This window comes from Glycine max, chromosome 7 (assembly GCF_000004515.6).
Source record: "Glycine max cultivar Williams 82 chromosome 7, Glycine_max_v4.0, whole genome shotgun sequence".
In the NCBI taxonomy this organism is placed as follows: Eukaryota; Viridiplantae; Streptophyta; class Magnoliopsida; order Fabales; family Fabaceae; genus Glycine; species Glycine max.
This window is the reverse complement of record NC_038243.2, coordinates 15,964,850-15,986,660: the sequence shown is the minus strand read 5'-3', so window position 1 is coordinate 15,986,660 and position 21,811 is coordinate 15,964,850. Positions and strand designations below refer to the sequence as shown.

Below are 21,811 nucleotides of genomic sequence, written 5' to 3'. Positions count from 1 at the left end.
ACACTCAGAACTTGCTTGAAAACTTATTTGCTTTTATTCTTGGTTTGCTTGGGGACAAGCAAAGTTTAATTTGGGGGATTTTGATAACTGCTAAATAATTGCAAATTAACAGTAGTTAAATAGTCAAATTTTGGCCTAAAATTAATTATTTAGCAGTTATTCATAATTAGAAGTTGAAAAAATTAATTAAGTTGAATTTCTGGTTGCAGATACAAAAAATGAGGTTACATTAAGCAAAAAAGGCAATAAAAATGAAGAGAAAGAAGGAGTTCTGAAGCAGGCCCAGCCCAACACTTGCGCTAAGTGCGCGTCAGGCGCTTAGCGAGTAAAGAAGACAGGCGTTAAGCTCGAAGAAGCAGAAACCGTTACGCGCGCTAAGCCCAGCTATGCGCTAAGCGCGCGATCCAACAGAAGCACCGGCTAAGCCTGCAAGGCGCGCTAAGCGCGAGGTGTCACGCTAAGCGCGACTATGAAGGCCCAAAGCCCACTTCAGCAACTATAAATAGAGAGCCAGTCCCAAGGAATCAACACATCTTGCCTTAAAGCACTTTTCTCAGCACTCCAAGCCTGAGCTCTCCCTTCTTTCTTTATATTCTTTGTTTTTATTATCCCTATTCTTTCTTTCACCCCAATTGTAAAGCCCTCAATGCCCATGAGTGGCTAATCCCCTAGCTAGGGCCTGGCAGGCCTAAAAAGCCAACGATGTACAATGTGCTTCAAGAATTATCAATGCAAAGGGAATTTATTCCAGGTTTTTCTGTTCTAATTCTTTTCTTGTTATCTTGCATTTGTTCTTAAATTTCTTTTGGGTTTTATTCGCTCGGGAGAGGGTATTTCCTAATAAGGATTTAAGATTTAATGCATGCATTAGTTTTAGGGGTTATACACTTGGGAAAGGGTAACACCTAATAGAACATCTTAAGAAAAGAATCCTTGGGTTAGCATTGCTAGGCATAGAATGATAACTCACTACCCATGCATTTAGCAACATCTAGAACTTAACCTTAATGCATTTTAATTATTAAATCTTTGCAAAGGCATTTGGGAGATAGGTAGTTAAAATAGGCTTATAAACGTGAGGCATCAGGGACAAGTAAAATCAACAGATGTGGGTAGAACTAATACCAGTGCATTGGTAATGAATATCATATTTACATGCATCGTAGGCCAATTGGGTTTGTCCGGTCTTGACATTTTTATTAATTGTCTCTCCTTTTAATCTATTTGATTTGGTAATAGCAACCTATTTCTACACCTATTCCTATTTTTATTATTTTACTCTTACTTACAAATTGAGAAATATTTGATAAAGTGCAATAAAATCCCTGTGGAAATGATACTCAGACTTCCGAGGTTTATTACTTAAGAGCGATTTGGTGCACTTGCCAAAGTCTCAACATTTGATAATCCGTAAGGATGACAATTGGATCTATTTATCCCATAACTTTCTAATTCATCCATAAATAAATCCAGCCAAAATATCCAATTACAAAAGAAAATAATGGATTGCATAGATTGAGTCAATACTATTATTGGATCGTTAGTGAACCATCCAACATATTTCTTAAACCATTGGATAAATGGGAGCAACTCCAATAGGTGTGGAGAGTCAACCTTGCTTCATCCGTAAACCACCTGTTAAATGAATATACCAATTTTTGAATCTCTAACCCTATTAAAAACTGATTTTTGGTGGCGGCTTGTATAAGAATGTATAAGGCAATGTATAGGAGTGTGAGATTAGAAATAAGGAAAAAATGTACTTACCCTAGGAAAACGCAGGGGTTCTAGTAAGAATTATAGTATAACATCATCTGAAATGTAGCTGCATATAGGTTCAAACAGGTGCATAAAAAACTCCAGTGTAACTAAATTAGTAGTGAATACATTATAATGCTTTAGGAAAATGGTTAGTATGTAGATATTATACATACCTTGATAGGTTTTCTAGAACCTCTTTGAGAATGGTGTATGTAATAATTGACCTGTTGTACTGTCAATTGTTGAAGCAAGTATAGCTCTAAACGGGAGGAATTCAATGTTGTGATGTTGGCATAAATCTGGAAACTTGGAGAAGCGCTTTGATTGAAAAAGAACAAAACCAAGAAAATGATTAAGAAAAAAAAACTGGGTAGCAAAAGAATAACGCTTCTGAGGTCAAGATTGGACTCTTAGGGGTTGATGTTGTATAGAAAACATTTACTATCTCGATGGAGAAGGGCTCAAACTGAAAAAGAACAAAATCAAGAAAATGATTAAGAAAAAAAGGAATGGGTAGTAGAATATTCGGTGTTGTTGATGTTGATGAAATGAAAATCACAAACTCAAAGAGCAACAATGAATGTTGTAGAGACCCTAAACTCAAAAAGCAACAGCGAAACAAAATCCAGACAAAAACTTATTAAAATTACTCATTTACATAGATTTAAACCATGAAACCCTAACAGAAACCCAAAGTATAACACATGTTTTATCTTGTCTTGTAGTCTCTAATGGAGATAAGTTGCACATGCTACCTTTCATTTTTCTGTCTTAGACGGGAGAGAAAGAGAAAACTTTTGAACATGCTGGAACAAAGTCAAGAGCAAAGAATAAACACTTAACAACAAGAGGAAGGGTAATCAAGTTTTTCAATTGTTGCAATAACATATTTCTCAGCTCATTTTGTCTTGGCTAACTTACCAGGGAGGTACGCACACGCGGGTTGACACATTCAAGAATGGAAGAATGATAAAAATAGGAAGAGAGAAACCAATTCTCTATAGGCAAATGGATTCGGAAAAAATATCCTTCCAAAATTTAACACATAATTGGATCCATTAATCCATTCACGGTAAATATGGAATGTTTTAGACACATTATTTCTTGAAGAAGCAAAACATCACTGTCACCCCATGAATCGATACTCAATCCCAGTTCATATTCAATTTTATGTTGTTTTGCTATCAAGTTAGAACTATTTTACTTCCCCTGTCTATATTCTCTTCTCTCCCTCCTATGTCTCGAAAAAAAAAGTGGAAAGCAGAATACCATTCTACTCTGGACGTTACTGATGTGTAAAGAATACCTTTGTATCTCTTGATGGAGAAGCGCTTTCACTGGAAAAGAAAAAAACCGAGAAAATAATTAAGGAAAAAAGAATGGGTAGGAGAAGTATACTGTTTCAGAGGCCAATACTGGACTCTTTGGGGTTGATGTTGTAGTAAAAGTCTTTGTATCTCTCGATGAAGAAGCGCTCTCACTGAAAAAGAACAAAACCAAGAAAATGATTAAGCAAAAAAGAAATGGATAGCAGAATAATACTATTTTTACTGGACTCTTCGGTGTTGGTGTAAAGAATGAAATGAAAATCCTAAACTCAAAGAGCAACAACGAATGTTGTAGAGACCCTAAACTCAAAAAGCAACCGCGAAACAAAACCCAGACAAATTACTCATTTACATATATTTAAACCATGAAACCCTAACAGAAACCCAAAATACAACACCAACCAAGAGAGATGATGAAAAGAGAAAATGAAAGCTTAGGGTTGAGGGAGAGAAGAATGATAATTTTTTCATTTTTTCTATCTAAGATGGGAAAGAAAGAAAGTTTTTTTTTTTATTTTTTCTAGCTTAGAGAAAGTTTTTTACTTTTTATTTTCTTCTCTTTTCATTCAAAATCTGCACTTCCAATCCTACCACACTTGATCTGTACTTCTCATTTTTTTTTTTGTAGATAAAGGTAAGAAGATAAACATACCACACGTGATCTGTACTGCAAGCGCTGCCATGCCTCTCTCTTTTTCTCTGCAACCTTTTGATGCTTCCATCAATTTAATAAATACTAACTCTCTATAACCATTACATTACAGTAAGCAAGCAAGCTTGTGTGAGCTTTCTGTCCTTCAAAACCATAAAACCAAAAAAATTGACACGTGTCAACAAATAAAGTGAGGTCAAAAATGTAATTTCCCTAGACTACTCCTTTATATTAGATATTAGATATAGTAGATGTAACTGAAAAGACATATTTGACAGATAATAATAACTTCTTGAAAAAGTAAATAAACATAATGAAAAGAAATATCAATGACGTAAATATCCATTGGTACACATCGAAGACAATTTTAGTTGATGATTCAATGTGATATTTATGCATGCAAGAAAATGGAATCCAATGTTATATTAGTAGTAGGAATATATTATACATACAGGATGTTCATACGCTTTACACAGGAAGTATTTAAAAATTAATTAGTATAGAATATCAAATTAACCTATATTTGATCTTTTTGTAATACAAATAAAATCAAATTTTTATTTCACGGTACTTAATCAATATAATTTATTTTGTGATTTTTTTTCAAAGTAAATACCAATTAACTTTGGGCCTGTGTTTTAATTTGTTACGTACTGTAAATAGAAAATGTATTTAAACAAACTCAAATACAAACCAACCAATTCTGAATTCAGTATCAAGTGATATTAAATTTAGTGAATTGTAAAGCAAGGTTTGTATGTTAAATCGGTTTCAGCGATAACGAATAATTAAATGACAAATATATTATCAAAGTGGAAAAGGTTGATGATAGGAAGTCTGACCATACATTGATATCCTGGACAAAAGAAAAGAGTAATTGGATTGATAAATAAGATTTTTTTTTGACAAAATAATGCAAAACATAAATAATAATAATAATACCGGTAACACTTAACAAGAACATGACAATAGAATAGAGGAAGGGTAATCAAGTTTTCAGTTGTTGCAATAACATATTTCTCAGCTCATTGGGAGGTACGCACTGGGTTGACTCATTCAAAAATGAAAGAATGATAAAAAAATAGAAAGAGAGAAACCACTTTTCTACAGCCAAGTGGATTCGGAAAAAATATCCTTTAAAAAATTGAACACATCAAAACATCACTGTCACCCATGAATCAATACTCCATCCCAAGTTCATATCATTTTATGTTGTTTTGCTATCAAGTTAGAACTATCTTACTTTTCTTGTCTATATTCTCTTCTCTCCATCCTATGTCTTGGGAAAAAAGTGGGAAGCAGAATAATACCGTCTATGTGTAAAGAATATCTTTTCACTTTCACTGAAAAAGAACAAAACCAAGAAAATAATTAAGGAAAAAAGAACTGGGTAGCAGAAGAATACCGTTTCAGAGGCCAATACTGGACTCTTTGGGGTTGATGATGTAGAAAAAACCTTTCTATCTCTGGATGGAGAAGCGCTCTCACTGAAAAAGAACAAAACCAAGAAAATGATTAAGGAAAAAAGAAATGGGTAGCAAAATAATATCGTTTCTACTGGACTCTTCGGTGTTGATGTTGTAAAGAATGAAATGAAAATCCTAAACTCAAAGACAAACAACGAACGTTGGAGAGACCCAAAACTCAAAAAGCAATAGCGAAACAAAATCCAAACAAAAACCCATTAAAATTACTCATTTACATAGATTTAAACCATGAAACCCTAACAGAAACCCAAAATACAACACCAATCAAGAGAGATGATGAAAAGAGAAAATGAAAGCTTAGGGTTGAGGGAGAGAAGAATGACGATTGCAAGCAAGCCTACGTGAACTTTTTGTTCTTCAAATTTTCCATCTTAAACCAAAAAGACCATAAAACCAAAAAAATTGACATGTGTCAACAAATAAAGTGAGGTTAAAAATGTAATTTCCCTAGACTAAAAAGATCATAAAACCAAAAAAATTAACAAGTGTCAACAAATAAAGTGAGGGCAAAAATGTAATTTTCCTAGACTACTCCTTCTTAACGTTACACATAACAAGATTATTGGGTTGTGTCTATATATATCTTTTTTCTCCTTTAGCAAAAAAGACAAGCAGAAAAAATAATGTTATCTTCTCTAAGTTTCTTCTCTTCCTTTTCTTATAAAAATTATTTTTTTAGAGCAAGAACATTAATATTCAGAAGGTTCAAAGATCCTTTCACTACACATGATCAGAACAAACAAATTGTCGTATCTTTGGAATAGAGCATAATCTGATTTTTTTCTACCAATGCAGTGAGGATATTCTCTCTCTAAGGATAACATTTGCGTGTTTTGACCCAGGTTATTTAAAATTTATCCCTTAACATTATTTTCTTTATGCTAATTGTATGTTATATTGCATTGTTAATCCATGTTTTGTTATATTTTGAAGTTAATTTACTAATGTGATTTTGTTATTTAGTATAAGACTTTACCTCTTATTCTTATTTATTCCTTTTATTTTATTTTATTTTATTTTTATAACAATCGAGAGGTCGGATATGGTTGGGTTCTGTATCGTTGGGAGTAGTGTGTTGGAATATTAGTAATTTTTACAAAAAAATTCATTATTGCGTAATAATTAATTAAAATTGTAATTGAATTTTTTAAAATAGAGAAATAGGAATATATATATTAATTTTACATAAAAAAACCTATGATAATCTTTTTAGAAATAATAATTGTATGAATATTATGACTAAATTATTTCTTTCAAACCCCTCCGTATCAACCAATTCTTTCATTAAAAAAAGCCCTTTATCCACCCAATTCCTATATCCTTATGTTTTTCGGTCATTGAAAAACATTATACTTTTACATTTAATTCATATGTTTTTTGGACAATAAAAAGAGATGTAAAAAAAGGAGAGAGAAGTGCGATATAAAATAAGTAGGATAAATGACTGTTTGTATGTGAATATGTAATAAATTGATGGTAATTTAGTTTTTTTTAGTAACAGGAATTTACTTAAGTGAAGTAAAAGACATATACGTCCCTGTTAGAGGTGAGATATGAGATTGATAATAGAGAATTGAACGAACCCTATGCTTCGAGTGCCTCCTGTCACTAGAGCTGGCTGTCATGGAGCGACCATCTTTCGTCTTTGGCGCACCTCAACTTTGGTTTTGCCATTAATTTTTTTGCTTACTAGTTTAGTTAGATCCATCAAATAAAAATAGCATCTGCAAAATAGTTGTGTGATTTTGTTGTCAATTTCATACTTCGGATAAGTGTCTTGAGTCTTCACTAGTTTTGTGGAGGAGGATTGGGTTCAGTGACGTATCGTTGGGAGTACGTAATTTGAAGTAATATCAATAATTATATAAATTATGGTGGAGGATTGGGTTTCAGTGACGTATCGTTGGGAGTACGTAATTTGTGGTAATATCAATAATTATATAAATTAAATTATTACGTGATAGGTAAAATTTAAAATTGTTAAATAAGAGTATTTTGTGTGGTCATAATTATGAAATTCATCACTAATCCGATCGAAATAGTGGGTCAATGGTCTAACTGGTGGATCACTAATCAATCCGATTTAATAGGTATATATTAAAAATTAAAAAAATTGATAGATATATATTAAAAATTTAAAATTATATATGTATCTATTATATATAAGTATATAACTAACATTATTTGAGTAAGAAAAGTTCATTCATATTCTAAAATTCAAGATAACAATCAATAATAATAATTAAGACATCAAAATGATGTCATAGTGGTGGTCCATTTTTTATTCTTTTATTTTTTTTGTAAAACTGGTCGGGTCAGACCGGTCCCACCAAGATTCGATACCTAATTGTAATGTCATCTCGAACACATGCACAAGGTAATCGACGACTCAGAGTTCTCATTTTGAGGGATCCCATAACTTTTAAAAAATCTGAAAAAAAAATTATTAACTTTATTTTGGTGAACTTTTTAATATATAAGAATTTTGTGTATTATTTTTTTATGGTTGAATTTATAAATTCATGAAATTTTTTGTTGATTAATTATTTATGAAATACGTCTTTGCTGTTTAGGGTTTCTTTTTTAATTTTTGTTTCGGACCCCAAAAATATCCAAAACAGCACTGTCTAGCCGGCTAGGTTAATTACATAACAAATCCAATAATAAAATTGATCCGGTTAGATCACTAAGTCATAATTGGACCGATCTGACCGAAGCAAACCAAGTTTCATAACTATTGTTCTACTTGTGGTGTGCAATGTTGGTTATGATCGTGGTTTGCTATTATATATAGGTAAGAATAATATTGTTTGAGATTCATTATACCCTATGAGTAGAACATGTTTATGCATGTTTGCACTTTGACCTCGTACCATTAAAACAATTGATGAAGTTGGATTAGTTAAATGAGAGATTTAAGTATAATTTATTAAGAGAAATTAGATGTAGTTCTTATATCAGATTTCTTAATCACCTGATAAATTAATGAGTAATTATCAATGTTATTATTACGTTGTTAATTAACGTTATTTGACAACATATAAAAACAAATTTTCTTAAAATCATTAAAGGATTAAAATAAAAACTTATTTTATAGGGACCAAAAATTTATATAAGCCTATAAATATTATATATATAATTCATTTTTAAAAGATTAAAATATATAAGCAGTTCAGTAATTATTTTTTAAATATTTTCTGATCTTTCACCTTTAATTTTCATGGACAAAACGATATTTGTTTCATCATGAAACTAATTAAAGCAAAATATATAAATTCGTTTGAAAATTATCTAAAAAATGATTGAAAAAAACTTCTCAGTACAAATTAACATTATAACACTTGAAATATATAGTACTTAAAACAACAACTAATTACTAATACATTTTTATTTAGAAGACTAAGAAAATAGATCTCTAATTCGAGGGATTAAAAACATAAATAAGTTAACTTTAAATTGTACAACCCCCGTCCACATTTATAATCTGGCCAGTGATGAATGACGCAGCTGGAAGGCAAAGGAAAGCAACCATTGCTGATATGTCCTCAGGATCTCCAAGTCGACCAGCCGGTGCTTGAGACACTATAGCCTCAATGGCTTTATCCGCTTCATTACCAGATTTCTATAACAAGAGCAATACATAATTTTGAGCATGGTTGCTGCTGAATTAATTAATAACACAATATGCACGAGAACAAAAAAGATTGACATACAACTGTACGAAATATGTAACACGGCAATAAAAGTACTTCACTGGTATTAATTTATGGGCACTAAATGAGTTTAGGATTACTCAATCTCAAAAGCTAGTTAAAAGGGTGAGAGTTACTCCTCATTTATATATTTTAATTTAACTTTATTTTTAATCGATGTAGGATTTGGATTTTTTCCAACAACTCATGCAAAATGAGTTTTATATTTTTTTAAATAAGTGGATATTTTTTAAATTGGTTTTGTATTAATTACATTAACAACTGATGTAAAATTAATGTTTAGTCTTAGCAAAATATGTTAACAAAGGAAGGACAAATATTGTATTTAGTCTTTATTTGTACTTTAGGTTTCCCTATTTTTTAATTTTACAAATTTAGTTCCTTTATTTTTATGTCAATTTGATTATCTTATTATTTTAATTATATAATTTTGGTCTATCTCTTAACTTAGCATTCAATATTTAACGGAAAAATAATGTGAGAATGTAGAAGAGTATCATGTCAATATAAATTTTGTTGGACAAGTGGCCTGAATAACTTTAAGAATGGAGGAGTGAATTAAGTTTCAAAAGTCTCACTAACAAACTTTTAACTCCCTTTTTTAAATGGTAGGCTTAGAATACAGAAGAAGAATAAAAAGTAATCAATTTAACAATGTTCTTTTAAACGTGTAAGAAAAAATTGATTGTAATAATATAAATGAGATAAGGGAAGAGAGAAATGCAAACTTGATTTATATTGGTTCGGTCACGCCTTATGTCTACATTCAGTCCTCAAACAACCCACTTGAGATTTTCCACTATCTTTATAAAAATCTTTTTTACAACTTCTGAACACCCAAGGAATCACTTTCCTTTGTGTTCAGGAAACTTACAATTCAAGAGACAATCAATCTCTTGATTACAACTTACTTTCTGAGATGAACAAAAAAATTTCTCTTCTTTAGAGTGGATAATACAATTTGAAGTTCCTAGATGAACTCTCAATAGATTTGTAAGTGTGTGCCTAAGAGTTGTTAAGAGAGCATTTGACAATGAAGTTCTCTTGGAATAACTCTCTTACTTTTTGAAATCAGACACACATATATATAGGCCCTTCGTGTCTTTCTAAAATGGTTTGAAGAGATGTGTCTTTTCAAAAAGTTTTTTCTGAATTTTTTCACTGGTAATTGATTACAGGTTTCTGATAATCGATTACAATTATATTTTGAAGGATCATGACTTTTCAAATTGAATTTCAAGAGTTTCATTGCTGGTAATCGATTACCACAACCTTGGATGTCTTGGAAATACTTTGTTTTGAAGCAAAGCTCGATGTTGAATTAATCTTGAAGCAATGCTTGCTTGTTGAAGCAACCTTGTATTAATATTGAAGCAATGCTTAACTTTTATGAATGTTTGTTGAAGTAATCTTGAACGCAACCTTATTTAATTATTCTTTGGCATCATCAAAATCATGTATTCATACAATCACAGATTTAGTATTTCTATTAAATATTGTTAACAAATGATTCAAAAATTGCACAATTGAAATAAGGCTTAGTTATATTTTTTCCCTTTAATTTAAATTTTTTTCACTTTTCATCCATGTAATATCAACCCTTCCCTCGAAAATTGCTCCTATAAGTTCTAAAATTTTTATTTTTAGTCCTTGTTGTAAAATTCTATTTAAAAACATTAAATATTATTGATATTGAAGTCAACACATAAAATTGACATAAGCATAATGACACGTCATAAAAAAGTTTCATATACATAATCGGAATTTACAATACTAATTAAAAATGAAAAAAAAAATTAGACAAAAAAATGAAAAAAAATTATAGGATGAAAAATGAAAAAAAAGACTAAAAGAGAAAAAAAAAAGTAACATATTTGTAGGCAAAAAAATTAAGCCTTAAATATAATGTATAAGTTTAATTGAAAATCGATATAAAATTAATAATCATGCATTTTCAAAATAATATTCATTATATTTTTTTGCCTTGTTCAACACTATAAGGTCACTTACATATTGCATAAAACATTCTAAAGTCTCCCACTCACAATATATTGTTTCTTCCTTCTCGAAAACACATATATCTTAGAAGAAGAAAAAACATGCACACTTCATACACTCTCAACATGAACACACACATAAATAATTAATTCTCCACTTATTTTCTTTTTTCCCCTCACTCAATACACACACATCCATTGTCTTTTAGACTTTCTCATTTTTTTATATCATAATTCACAAGTAAATAAGCATAAAAATAAGATAGTTAGGTGGTTTGTCAAATACCTACCATCTAATATAAATAAGGTCTAGTTTGGTTTGATCTATTTATTAAAGATGTCAAAGTTAGGTCATAAGTTCTTGTCAGACCACTTTGTATATTTTTACCTTATTTATTATGAATGATAATAAAATAAATTAGAAAAAATGTAAAAAAAAAAGTAAATAAGTGATGAATTAGCTACCTATAATACTTTTTACAAACGTGATGCATACTGACGTCAATAATTTAATATTTTTAAGTGTTTAATGATAAATACTAAAAGTAAAAACTTAGAAATTAAAGTGATGATTTTGAAAAATAAATAACAAAATATTAAATTATATGGAAAAAAACTTAATCATGTTTAAAAAAATGTGAGATTAAATACGCCGAAAAATAATCTAAGGATAAAATTTACATGCAAAATTAAGAAAATGGTAATATCAAATAAACATTTATACTATTTATTTATAAGTTAAAAGAAATATAGAATATTTATAAAAATAAATAAATAAATAAATAATACATCAAACTTATATTACTAATTTATTAGTTTATTTCTTTTATTTAAAATAATTAGAAAAATTAAAAGTAGAAAATCTGTCTTCCCTTTTCTTTTCGTATAAAATGGTCCTCCCTAAACATGCCTTAAGAACATATAACAAAGATGAATGAAGTGAATCTATCTTTATATGCCTCGGAGTGTATACATACCACGAAAGAATCCAGAAGTAAGGTCTTAACAGGTCCAGGTGCCACGGTATTTGCACGAATATTATCCTTTGCCCATTCCAATGCTATGTTCTTGGTCAATTGATTCATAGCTCCTGAATAAAATTTATATGCTGATTGATTATGCTCTTTTGCAACTCCAAATTTATCACGTGGCGTTCTAGTTAAACATAGGAAAAACATACCTTTAGAGGGGCCATAGATAGAACAAAGAGGCAAAGCTTTAAGACCTGCAATGGAGGATATGAATACTATGCTCCCATATCCAGATGCTTTTAGAAGTGGATGTGCTAGTTGGCATAGGTGGTAACTAGACTCAAAATTAGTTCCCATTATCGTGGTTACATCTTCTGCAGTATAATCTATGAGGTTCTTTGGTGTATTTGTTCCAGTATTGTTTATCTATAGAAAACCATTATCTATATCTAATTAAGAAGACTAATGGTGTAGACTTGAATCTAAATAGGAGGGTCAGGCTTACTTACCAGAATGTTGAGCTTTCCGTGAAAGATTGAAGCAACATTTTTCATTAAATTTTCACGTTGGTCTCGATATAGTACATCACATGCCGACCCTGTTATGCGAAATTCTTTCTTACTCCATTCTTCCAAACATCTATCAATATCTTGTTGTTTACGTGCACATATATGCACCACTGCCCCAAATTCTGCCAACTCTTCTGCTATTGCATGCCTAATTCACAATGGAAAAAAGAATATAATAATAAATTAATAACAACAACTGAGGAATTAATATAAAGAAGTGAAAAGACACTAGAGAACGAACCCTATGCCTCGTGTGGCTCCAGTCACTAGAGCTGTCATGCCATGGAGTGACCATCTTTCGTCTTTGATGCAGCTCAACTTTGTTTTTGCCATATATTAATTTTTCTGTTTACTAGTTTTGTGAAATCTTTCGAAGTTCAGACAATATAACAGCATACAAAACAATTTTTTTTTTGTGTGATTTGGTTGTCAATTTCCTACTTAGGATAAGTTCTTGACTAGTTTTATTTGTGGTGGAGGATTGAGTTAAGTGGCATATGGCCATGGGAGTATGCAATTTGTTAATTGATAATTGTTAGAAATACTTAAGTGGAGACATGTGGATTTAGATAATTATCTCATCTTTTTTAATGTAAATTGTTAACTTGTAATTTGTTTTTGTTTAACTTATTATTTTATTAGATTTCACATGCTTATAGATGAACCATTTTGAAAGATTTTTGAATTGGATCAAATAATAATTATTTTGGAACAAGGTTCAATGAAAGCTTGAAGTGAAGATTCTAGCTCCAATGTGCTTAAGTTGAGATTGGAGGGCCCATATTAAAGTTTCTTTTTGGAGAAAATGAAAAAAAAAAGATGCAAAGAAAAATTGGCTTCAGCAAAATAACTTTTGACTTAAACTGAATTTGGAAAGAGGTGCAGAACAGCATAGCTGTAATATCTATCTAAGCATAAAGTTTTTGGCTTGAGCAGATACTCACTTAAGTGTAAATTTTTTAGGTCTTTATAAATAGATACCCTTGTGCACACTTCCTCATTTTGTAAAAACACTTCCTTTAAAAAAGTTCTTCTTTCCCAACTCTTTTCTTCCATTGTTCCTCCATTTTCCTTGCTTTTGGATGCTATTCTCGAAGATGAGTAACTAAACTCTCTCTTATTGGGGTTAGATTGTATCCGAACCTTATGTTCTCATGTTAACTTTTTTACTTTTATGCTTCATACTTGTTATGATTTGGCCATTCATAGCTTGATTCTTGGATGCAATTGCTATTTGAAAATACTTTCTTTATCTTGAATTGTGGTAAAATGTCCATTAAACCTCGAAGCTAGGAATAAGATGAGGGGTAATGATTATCTTTGGGTCATTGAGCTTAAAGTAAGTTCTTTTGTTAAATGTGCAAGGGATTGATATTTAATGAAGGAACTTAGGTCTTTTCACCTAAGCAATTAGGGATCAGAATATTGTAACGTCCTGAAATTTCGCTAACTGTAAAAAGATATTTAAATGTATTTCTTGTGTTATTTGATTATGTGATTGACTTGGATGAGTTGAGGTATTGTATGAATTAGCAATGTGTGATTTGTTTGATGTGGATGTTGAGTTATGTGGAGTTTTATTGACTTAAGTCGAAATTACGAGATTTCAAGTTTTACCTAAACTTGTTCAGGTTAAACCGTGATCCCAAATTCGTTAACCGTTGGGTCGCCTTCAAATTTGGTTAGTAGGTTCATAACCCATTTCTTCACGTTTTGACCGTTGAGATTTAAAAAATAATAATTTTTTGCAACTCGCTCAACGTGAGAAGCGTGCTAAGCACAATTCCAACCCGAGAAGGAATTGAGCTCAGTGCAATAGGAATTGCACTCAGCGCGAACTGTCGCGCTTAACACAAATCCCAACCTGAGAGGGATTTGCGCTTAACGCGAAAGTCACGCTTAACGTCAAAAGTGGATTCTCGCTTAGCGAGACGAGCTCACTAAGCGAGATTAGCAGATTATAAATATGTTCTTCAGGGTGAAAAACACAATTTTCACACCTTTCTCTCTCAAAACTCCGCCAAACCACCCTAGAAACTCCTCCTTCACCACCCATGACCATTGGTGGCCACCATGAGCTGTGGTTGCTTGCCACCAAATGATCATACGGAGAGAAACATTTTAATTGGAGCAGAATCCTCAGAATCCACCTTAAGGATTCGGCTGATAACAAACTCTTAATTCTTTCATTTGTAGTTTCTCTAAGGTAATCTTGACTTCTATGTCTTTCTCCTAGTTACTTTGAGCTTCTCTTAGTGTTTCTTGTGTTTTGGGTACTGTAATAGGATGTTTTTACACTTCCTTTGAAAACCCCTAAAAATGAGACGTTGTAAATGTTATCGTTTTATAAAATTGATGTTGTTTTTGTGACCTTCAATGAATCATGGTCACATTAGTATGATCAGAATTTCAAAATGATGTCCTTTTATCGTAGAACCCAAAATACCCCTTAGCCCATTTTGTTTTGACAGGGGTAATTGACCCTGATTGTTATTATTAACCTTATTTTTGAAATCTATACTAAATTCCCTTCGATTTGGTATATAGAACATTGCGCTTGAACTGATGAACGTGAATGAAAGAGGTCTCTCAGCGACATAGAGAGGAGTTGATAGAGAACTCACGATAGGTGAGGGGAGTATATTATAATTTTATGACTTTGATACCATAATTGGGGCCAGGGAACCCAATTATGAGAATGTATGTCCTGTCCCTGTGTAAGTTGGTTTTCAAGAAAAATAATATTTTTGACTAATGGGATGCGATGTGTCTGTTATTGATAAATGAGATTATTGTTTTTATTAGACTTGTGTTGTCTGAAGACCTGTGGAGTATTAATCTCATACACGAACTATATATGTATGTACGTGCGGAATGTGATTTGCAGATGATATAATTATTGATGATATTAATTAATATGAGGTGACATTGATGTTTATGATAATGTTGATAGATAGTGATGTCGTTATTGAAAATGATATTGATAATAATTTATATAAGATGATGTTGGTGTTTATGATAATATTGATATGAGATGATGTTGTTATTGATAATTATGTTAATATGAGATGATGTTGTTGTTGTTGATAATGTTATTGAGATGAGATGATGTTGAGAATGACATTGAGATGGGATGATGTTGATAATGACATTGAGATAAGATGTTGATGTTGAAAATGTCATTGTGATGATGCATGTTATGTATGTACATGAGGGTTGCAGTGACCATGATGGATATCCCTGGTGAGGAAAATAGAATGGTTAAATAATTTTAAGCATCTCTCGAAGGAGATGACTTAGAATATTTAATTATTCATGATCAATGCATTGATGATGTCTATGTTTCATACTTCATATTATATGGAAATAGTATAAACTTTGTCAATAAGTATTTGTAGTCCTCATGAAGGTGAATACTTGTACTTGGGGGCATGCCACTCGGTTTGGAATTCTCTTGAAACTTAGGTTGATGACTATTGGGGGGGAGGAGTTGCCTGTGCACGACAAGGTGATCTCAACACTTGCTGCTTGCTAGTTTTCCTAAGTGAGAGTGTCGCATGGACATGCTTAGGCTATTTCTCGATAAATGGTACCACATTGCATTTGAGAGTTGAGATCAGACGCATGCATCATGCTGAGCATGATTGATTGGAATTGTGGAAGGCTGGTGACTACTTGTTGAGTGTATGTTGGACTAATGGATGTTTATGTATGATTATGGTATTTGTTAATGTTTTCTTACTAATCATGGTTATTTGAGTTTTGTCTTGATTTTTTTTATAATAAACTCACCCTTGTAATTTTTGTATCATGTGGTTGGTACCTGTGATGATCGTGAACCTTCGTTCGTGGGAGCAGATGAACAACAATAGAGTACGTGAAGTGAGATTCTTTTGTGGAGCCGCTAAGTCAACATGATGACGTTGGAATTATTTTGGGAGAGAGTTATGTTTTGTTAATCAACTCCTCCATAGCTGGTTCTATAATTCTTTCCGAATTAAGGATGTAAATCACAGATTTAATTATATGTATGAATTAATTTACTTTCCATTCTGTGAACGATATCTATCAAGTTAATATATGTGTGTGTGTGTGTGTGTGTGTGTGTGTGTGTGTGTGTGTTTGTGTATTCATTTAAGTAATTGTGCATTGTTTGGTAAATGTATATCTTGAAAAATTTAATGTGACAAGTCTTTACAAATATCGATTTTGAACTATGACTAATATTAATGTTGAATTACAAGTTGAATACCATGTTTTAACATAAAGAGAGTTTGATTCGGATAAATCTAACCCTGAAAACCTTTATCATCTAAAATTTATATCGTTTTATTGTGCGTTTAACAAAAAATCCCAAAAATATCATAATTTATAGCTTTGTTTGTTTAGCCTTTTATTGTTAAATGCTAAGTTCAAATCATCATTGTTTATTTGTTAGTTTAGATAGTAAAAACTTATAATATTAACTAAGTAAAAACTTGTTATTTATCAAATACTACTTTAGGAGTTGGTATGCTTGTCAAAAATCCAATATTAATATCGATAAGTTTTACATAAATTCAATTGTTGGGTGATAGTTAAAATTTTAAAATTGTTAATTAAGAGTATTTTATATGAAGCACTTTATCATAATAATTTTTTTAGAAATAATATTTAAATAGTATGACTTCACAACATATGTTTGGAAGATTATCTTCCCATCCAACCATTATATTATAACCATATCCACTCATGTTTATTTCATTACGTTTGTCTCCTTCTGTTATTTATTGAAAAATATAGAATTCATTTGGCATGAGAAAAATTTTTCATTCTTCTTGTTTTCATATCCTTTCAAAATGTTGAAAATGACTTTTTAACCTTCAATTTGGAGCATATTTTTTTACACTATTTTCAATTTTATTTTACTGAAAATGAATTGAAAAATATTGGACATACTAAAACTCCTTATGTTTATACAAGAGTGATAGTAATTCATTTTTTTAACACATTTTATTATTCATTAAAATCAATTTAAAACTATAAAAAAAGAGAGATTCATTAAATGAGGTGAAATAAAAAATAATTTAGCCAATAATAAAGGAGTATGTTTAAGAATCACGATTGGGATTTGATTCCTTCTCACTGACCATGCTTTCATTGCTATCTAACAACAGCAAACCATCACAACCCTTCAACATCAACTTGGAATTAAGCATTTGAATAAAGAACTAGATATAACATAATTAACTATTATATGTTTATCAATAAGACTAAGTACTAAGCTATGAAGCACAGACACTAACACAACACGGACATGTGGACACCTGTAATGTCCAAAATATAGGACATGGACACAACTATATATATATAATTAAATAAAATAAAATTACATAAAATTAAATACGAGCAATATGCATAAAAGATCTAAATTGAAAATCAAGATTTAGATATTCATCATCATCTCAAAAGAACTTTTCCTATGATAATGAGTTTCACAAAAAATACTAAGAGACCTCATTATACAATTTGTACGCTTCGTTTCTTTACAAAAAAAAATTATAAAGCAAGATGATGAATTAGCAACTTCAAGTCTTTAAGAATTCCACAAACTAGCAATCATCATTGAAAAAGATACCCTCTAACTCTGGTTCATTTAAAGACAAACTAGCAATTTCAAGAATACCACAATCATCAAGTGATCCAAAATCATCTCCAGCTACATCCCACATTTTAGTTTCCTCTTGATGATATTGTGGAGTATTCCTTGAGAGAAGTCGTAGGTTGCTATGAACAAATACTAAATCTTCAGCTCTATGTGGTGCCATTTTATTTCTCTTTAAATAATGGATAAATGAATATGTACTCCAATTCCTTTCACAACATGAAGATGAACAAGGTTGCACAAGTAGCTTAAGGGCAACCTTTTGAAGTATTGGAGCATTAACGCCATGAACTAGTCATTAAGCTTTTGGATCCATTTGACCTCTATCATTTAAAGAATCAAGATCATCAAAACCTTCTCTTCCATCCGAGAAGTTGGCAAACTCAATATTCACTTTCCTTCTTACATCCACATCAAGAAAGAACCTCTTGAAGCATTTTACTCTTTCAGGAGTGAGTTCCATGTCTTGATGTGGAGGAACTCAATTAGAATCTTCACTTAGCCATTCATGACTATAATATCTATAATTAAAAAGAAATATATACATGATTAAAATTTATATTCTAAAAAAATGTAAGTAAAAAAGTATAGAGTTAATTACCTTGGATTTAAGGAATGAGCTAAACAATGGAGATGAGTGCTACTCTTAGTCCAACGATCAATTAATATGGAGTGCACTACTTCATAAAAGGTTGATCCTTCACTCTCCTCCTTTCTCTCATATTGATATATGGCATTCTTCACCTTTTCAATCATTGAATCCCACATCTCATATACTAGATGGAGAGATGAAGCTTTCGTATCAGTTCTTCTAAGATCATCATACATAGGGCTAGTGAAAGAAAGAATGTAATCAACCTTATCCCACCATTTATCATCCAACAAAGTATCTTTCACAAATTTAGCCTTTGCAACATCATCTTCCTTGTAAGAAGACCATTGGTCACTAATGACCATCTCTTAGAGTCCTTTCTTCAATTGCTTGAATCTCTTGAGCATTACAATAGTGGAGGAAAATCTTGTTGGAGCAATGAATATCAATTTCAATGAATTGAAAATTGATAGTCTCATAGAGTGACTCATGACAAAGTTTTTCACAAACATTGCATCCTCCGCAATTTGGGTGATCCAAGAACATTCTTCATAAACAACATTGTTTTTTTTTTTTTTCTGTATTCTTGGCTGCACATATGTTCTTCAAAGAAATATTTAATGTATGGACAACACATGGAGTCCAATAGATAGAAGGAAACTCAGCCTCAATTATTAAACCTGCTGTTTTACAAACGGCTGCATTATCCGTCACTATTTGCACAACATTTGAGTGCCCAACCTCCATAATTACCTCCCTCATATGTTTGGCAATGAAATCATTGTCTTTTATCTCATTTTAACAATCGATGGCCTTTAAAAATATATGTCCACTCTTCGTGACAACCATGAAATTAATAAGAGATCTTCTTTGTGGGTCACTCCATCCATCACTAACAATGCTCACACCCTTCTAGCTCCATGCATTTTTAATTGGTTGTAACAAGTTCTCCACATGTCTCCTCTCATTTTGAAGTAATGTTGTCCTTAATTTATTATAACCTGGAGGTTGGTAACCACTGATATGATTGTTAGTAGCATAGGTAAACGCCTTCCTATAATGAGGATTTCTTGTTAAATGAAAAGGCAGCCCCGAAGAGTAAAACATCCTAGCAATTTCATGATCAAGTGTCTTTCTAGCTTGAAAATTAAAGGCACTTTCTACGTTTGATGTCTTTCTCTTTTTTGGATCAACACCAAGAGTGTTTGTATCCATTTGGTGTTGAGTAGAAACCGGAGGCAATGACACAAATTTTGTTTTTGACTTCTCCACCCTTAATCTAGCCTCATTATCTATCTTCTTCAAATCTATAAGTTTGGCAATTGCTACCTTTTGACAAACTCTAACTCCCTTTCCAATCATCTTCAACAAGTGTGCCCTCACTCCAGTGTAAGACCCATTAAAGATAAAATCACAAATATTGCATTTTATCTTATAATTTCCACCACCACCTACACTTTTTATCTTTGTAACATAGGTCCATAAAGGTTTGGTATCATCATCTTGTTCTTTAGATTGACTAGGACTTGAAGCACTCATCCCTACAACAATTTTAAAAAAATATACCAGAAGTGAAAAACAAGAAAGGGCAGCGTAGTCGAATACAAAAAACAAACAAAAAACAATATATCCGAAGAAAAAAAGAGAAACAGGGAGCAATATACAAAAAGCAATACTTGTGGTATATTTTTTTCAAAAAGAAATATACAAAAAGCAATACTAGAAAGGGCAGCGCATACGAGGGAGCAATAACTTGTGGTATATTTTTTTCAAAAAGCAATATACCAAAAGCGATACTAGATTCTAGAAAGGGAAGCGCATACGAGGGAGCAATATACCAAAAGCAATACTAGAAAGCAATACTTTTTATCTCCATTCTCCACAAAAGAAAAAGAGAGAAATAGGGAGCAGCTGAGCAAATTAGAAAAAAGAAACAACTCAAACAAGGGCCTACCTGCGTGGGGAAACGGAGGTGACGACGTGTAGCAAGGGAGGCGTTTGGTTTGCTTATGGGAAACGACAAGGAGAAGATGAAGGTGCATGAGAATGAGAACGGTTCGTATTTGGTAAGCATTTTTTTAAAATTTTTTAATAAATAATAAAAATAACTGAGGTGTCTGCGTCCACTTGTTGGGCCACGCATGATCGTGCATGTTCGGCTGTCCAACCGTGTACGGTGACGGTGAAAGCACCTAACACCGCATCGCACCAGAGTCGTGTCCAGTGTAGGACACGCTGCTGAAGTGCCACATCTGTGCTTCTTAGGTACTAAGTATTAACATCGGTCACATGATAATACAACTATGTTACCAATAAGACTAAGTACTAACATCATATAATTATTTATGATATTACAATGTTAATAATGAGATGTTGTTGTGCAATAAACCACTAATTTTCTTGGCAAGTCATAGGGAGAGACCGTGACAAAACAATCACGAAAATGAAGCCTGAGAATTTGAGTTGCATATCCGGGTTGAATTACAAAATACAAAGTAAGAATGGAATTGGCAATTTGCTGAGCTTTAGGGCATGAATTGTCATAAAACTGAGGGTTGAGGTTACAAAGGCACAAGGGAGCAAAGGCTATAGGGACCACATCTGCTTCAGATTGTTTTTCTTTTATCAATAAGTCAGTGGTACAATGGACAATTTCCTTTTGAAGAACTTCTTGCTTTATCAGTAGTTCTTGAAAATTTATTTCACCCTACACAAGAATATACTATTCATTGAACTTGTACTTTTAAAATTATGCATAAATGTGATATTAGCAGAACCTACACACATGCTAGGAAGAAGATGTGGCATTTGGTTAATAAAACAAAGGTATAGTATTTTTTAATATGGTTTACTAAGTATGATATTCATAAGCAAAATTCTAGTCAAACCCTCTTACTCTATGGAGTTATGAAACTTTGTCTACTAGTCCAAAATTTTCAAATATAAATATAATTTTGATAAAAATAACCAAAGGAAAAAAGTTCAAACACAAAACAATTAACTATTGTAAATATCTCTGCTAGCAATGCACAGGACACTATGAAATCCCGATTAGTTAGGGAGTGTAAATTAAAGTAGACTGCATCTCTTCTCAAGC

The 21,811-nt window shown here is 31.7% G+C and overlaps 1 protein-coding gene and 1 long non-coding RNA gene across 4 annotated transcripts; both read right to left on the bottom strand.

The window, feature by feature from the left end:
* Positions 1-1,445: 1,445 nt before the first annotated feature.
* LOC102667055 (uncharacterized) lies at positions 1,446-7,048 on the bottom strand. Of its 3 annotated transcripts, XR_005892204.1 has the most exons (7): positions 6,812-7,048; positions 5,147-5,228; positions 3,742-3,884; positions 3,160-3,241; positions 1,935-2,079; positions 1,768-1,825; positions 1,446-1,635 (listed from the first exon to the last, which is right to left on the bottom strand). It is a non-coding gene; the product is annotated as an uncharacterized lncRNA (long non-coding RNA). The 3 variants fall into 3 exon arrangements; XR_005892203.1 differs by having other exon boundaries at positions 1,935-3,241; positions 4,985-5,228; positions 6,812-7,047; XR_001389176.3 differs by having other exon boundaries at positions 1,935-3,241; positions 6,812-7,045.
* A 1,553-nt stretch (positions 7,049-8,601) lies between these two features.
* On the bottom strand, positions 8,602-12,955 carry LOC100804946 (tropinone reductase homolog At5g06060). Its single transcript, XM_003529069.5, has 5 exons — positions 12,720-12,955; positions 12,419-12,626; positions 12,119-12,335; positions 11,916-12,028; positions 8,602-8,850 (listed from the first exon to the last, which is right to left on the bottom strand). The coding sequence occupies exons 1-5, from the start codon at positions 12,809-12,811 to the stop codon at positions 8,680-8,682; spliced, it is 801 nt and encodes a 266-aa protein (XP_003529117.1). The 5' UTR covers positions 12,812-12,955; the 3' UTR covers positions 8,602-8,679.
* Between the last annotated feature and the right edge of the window lie 8,856 nt (positions 12,956-21,811).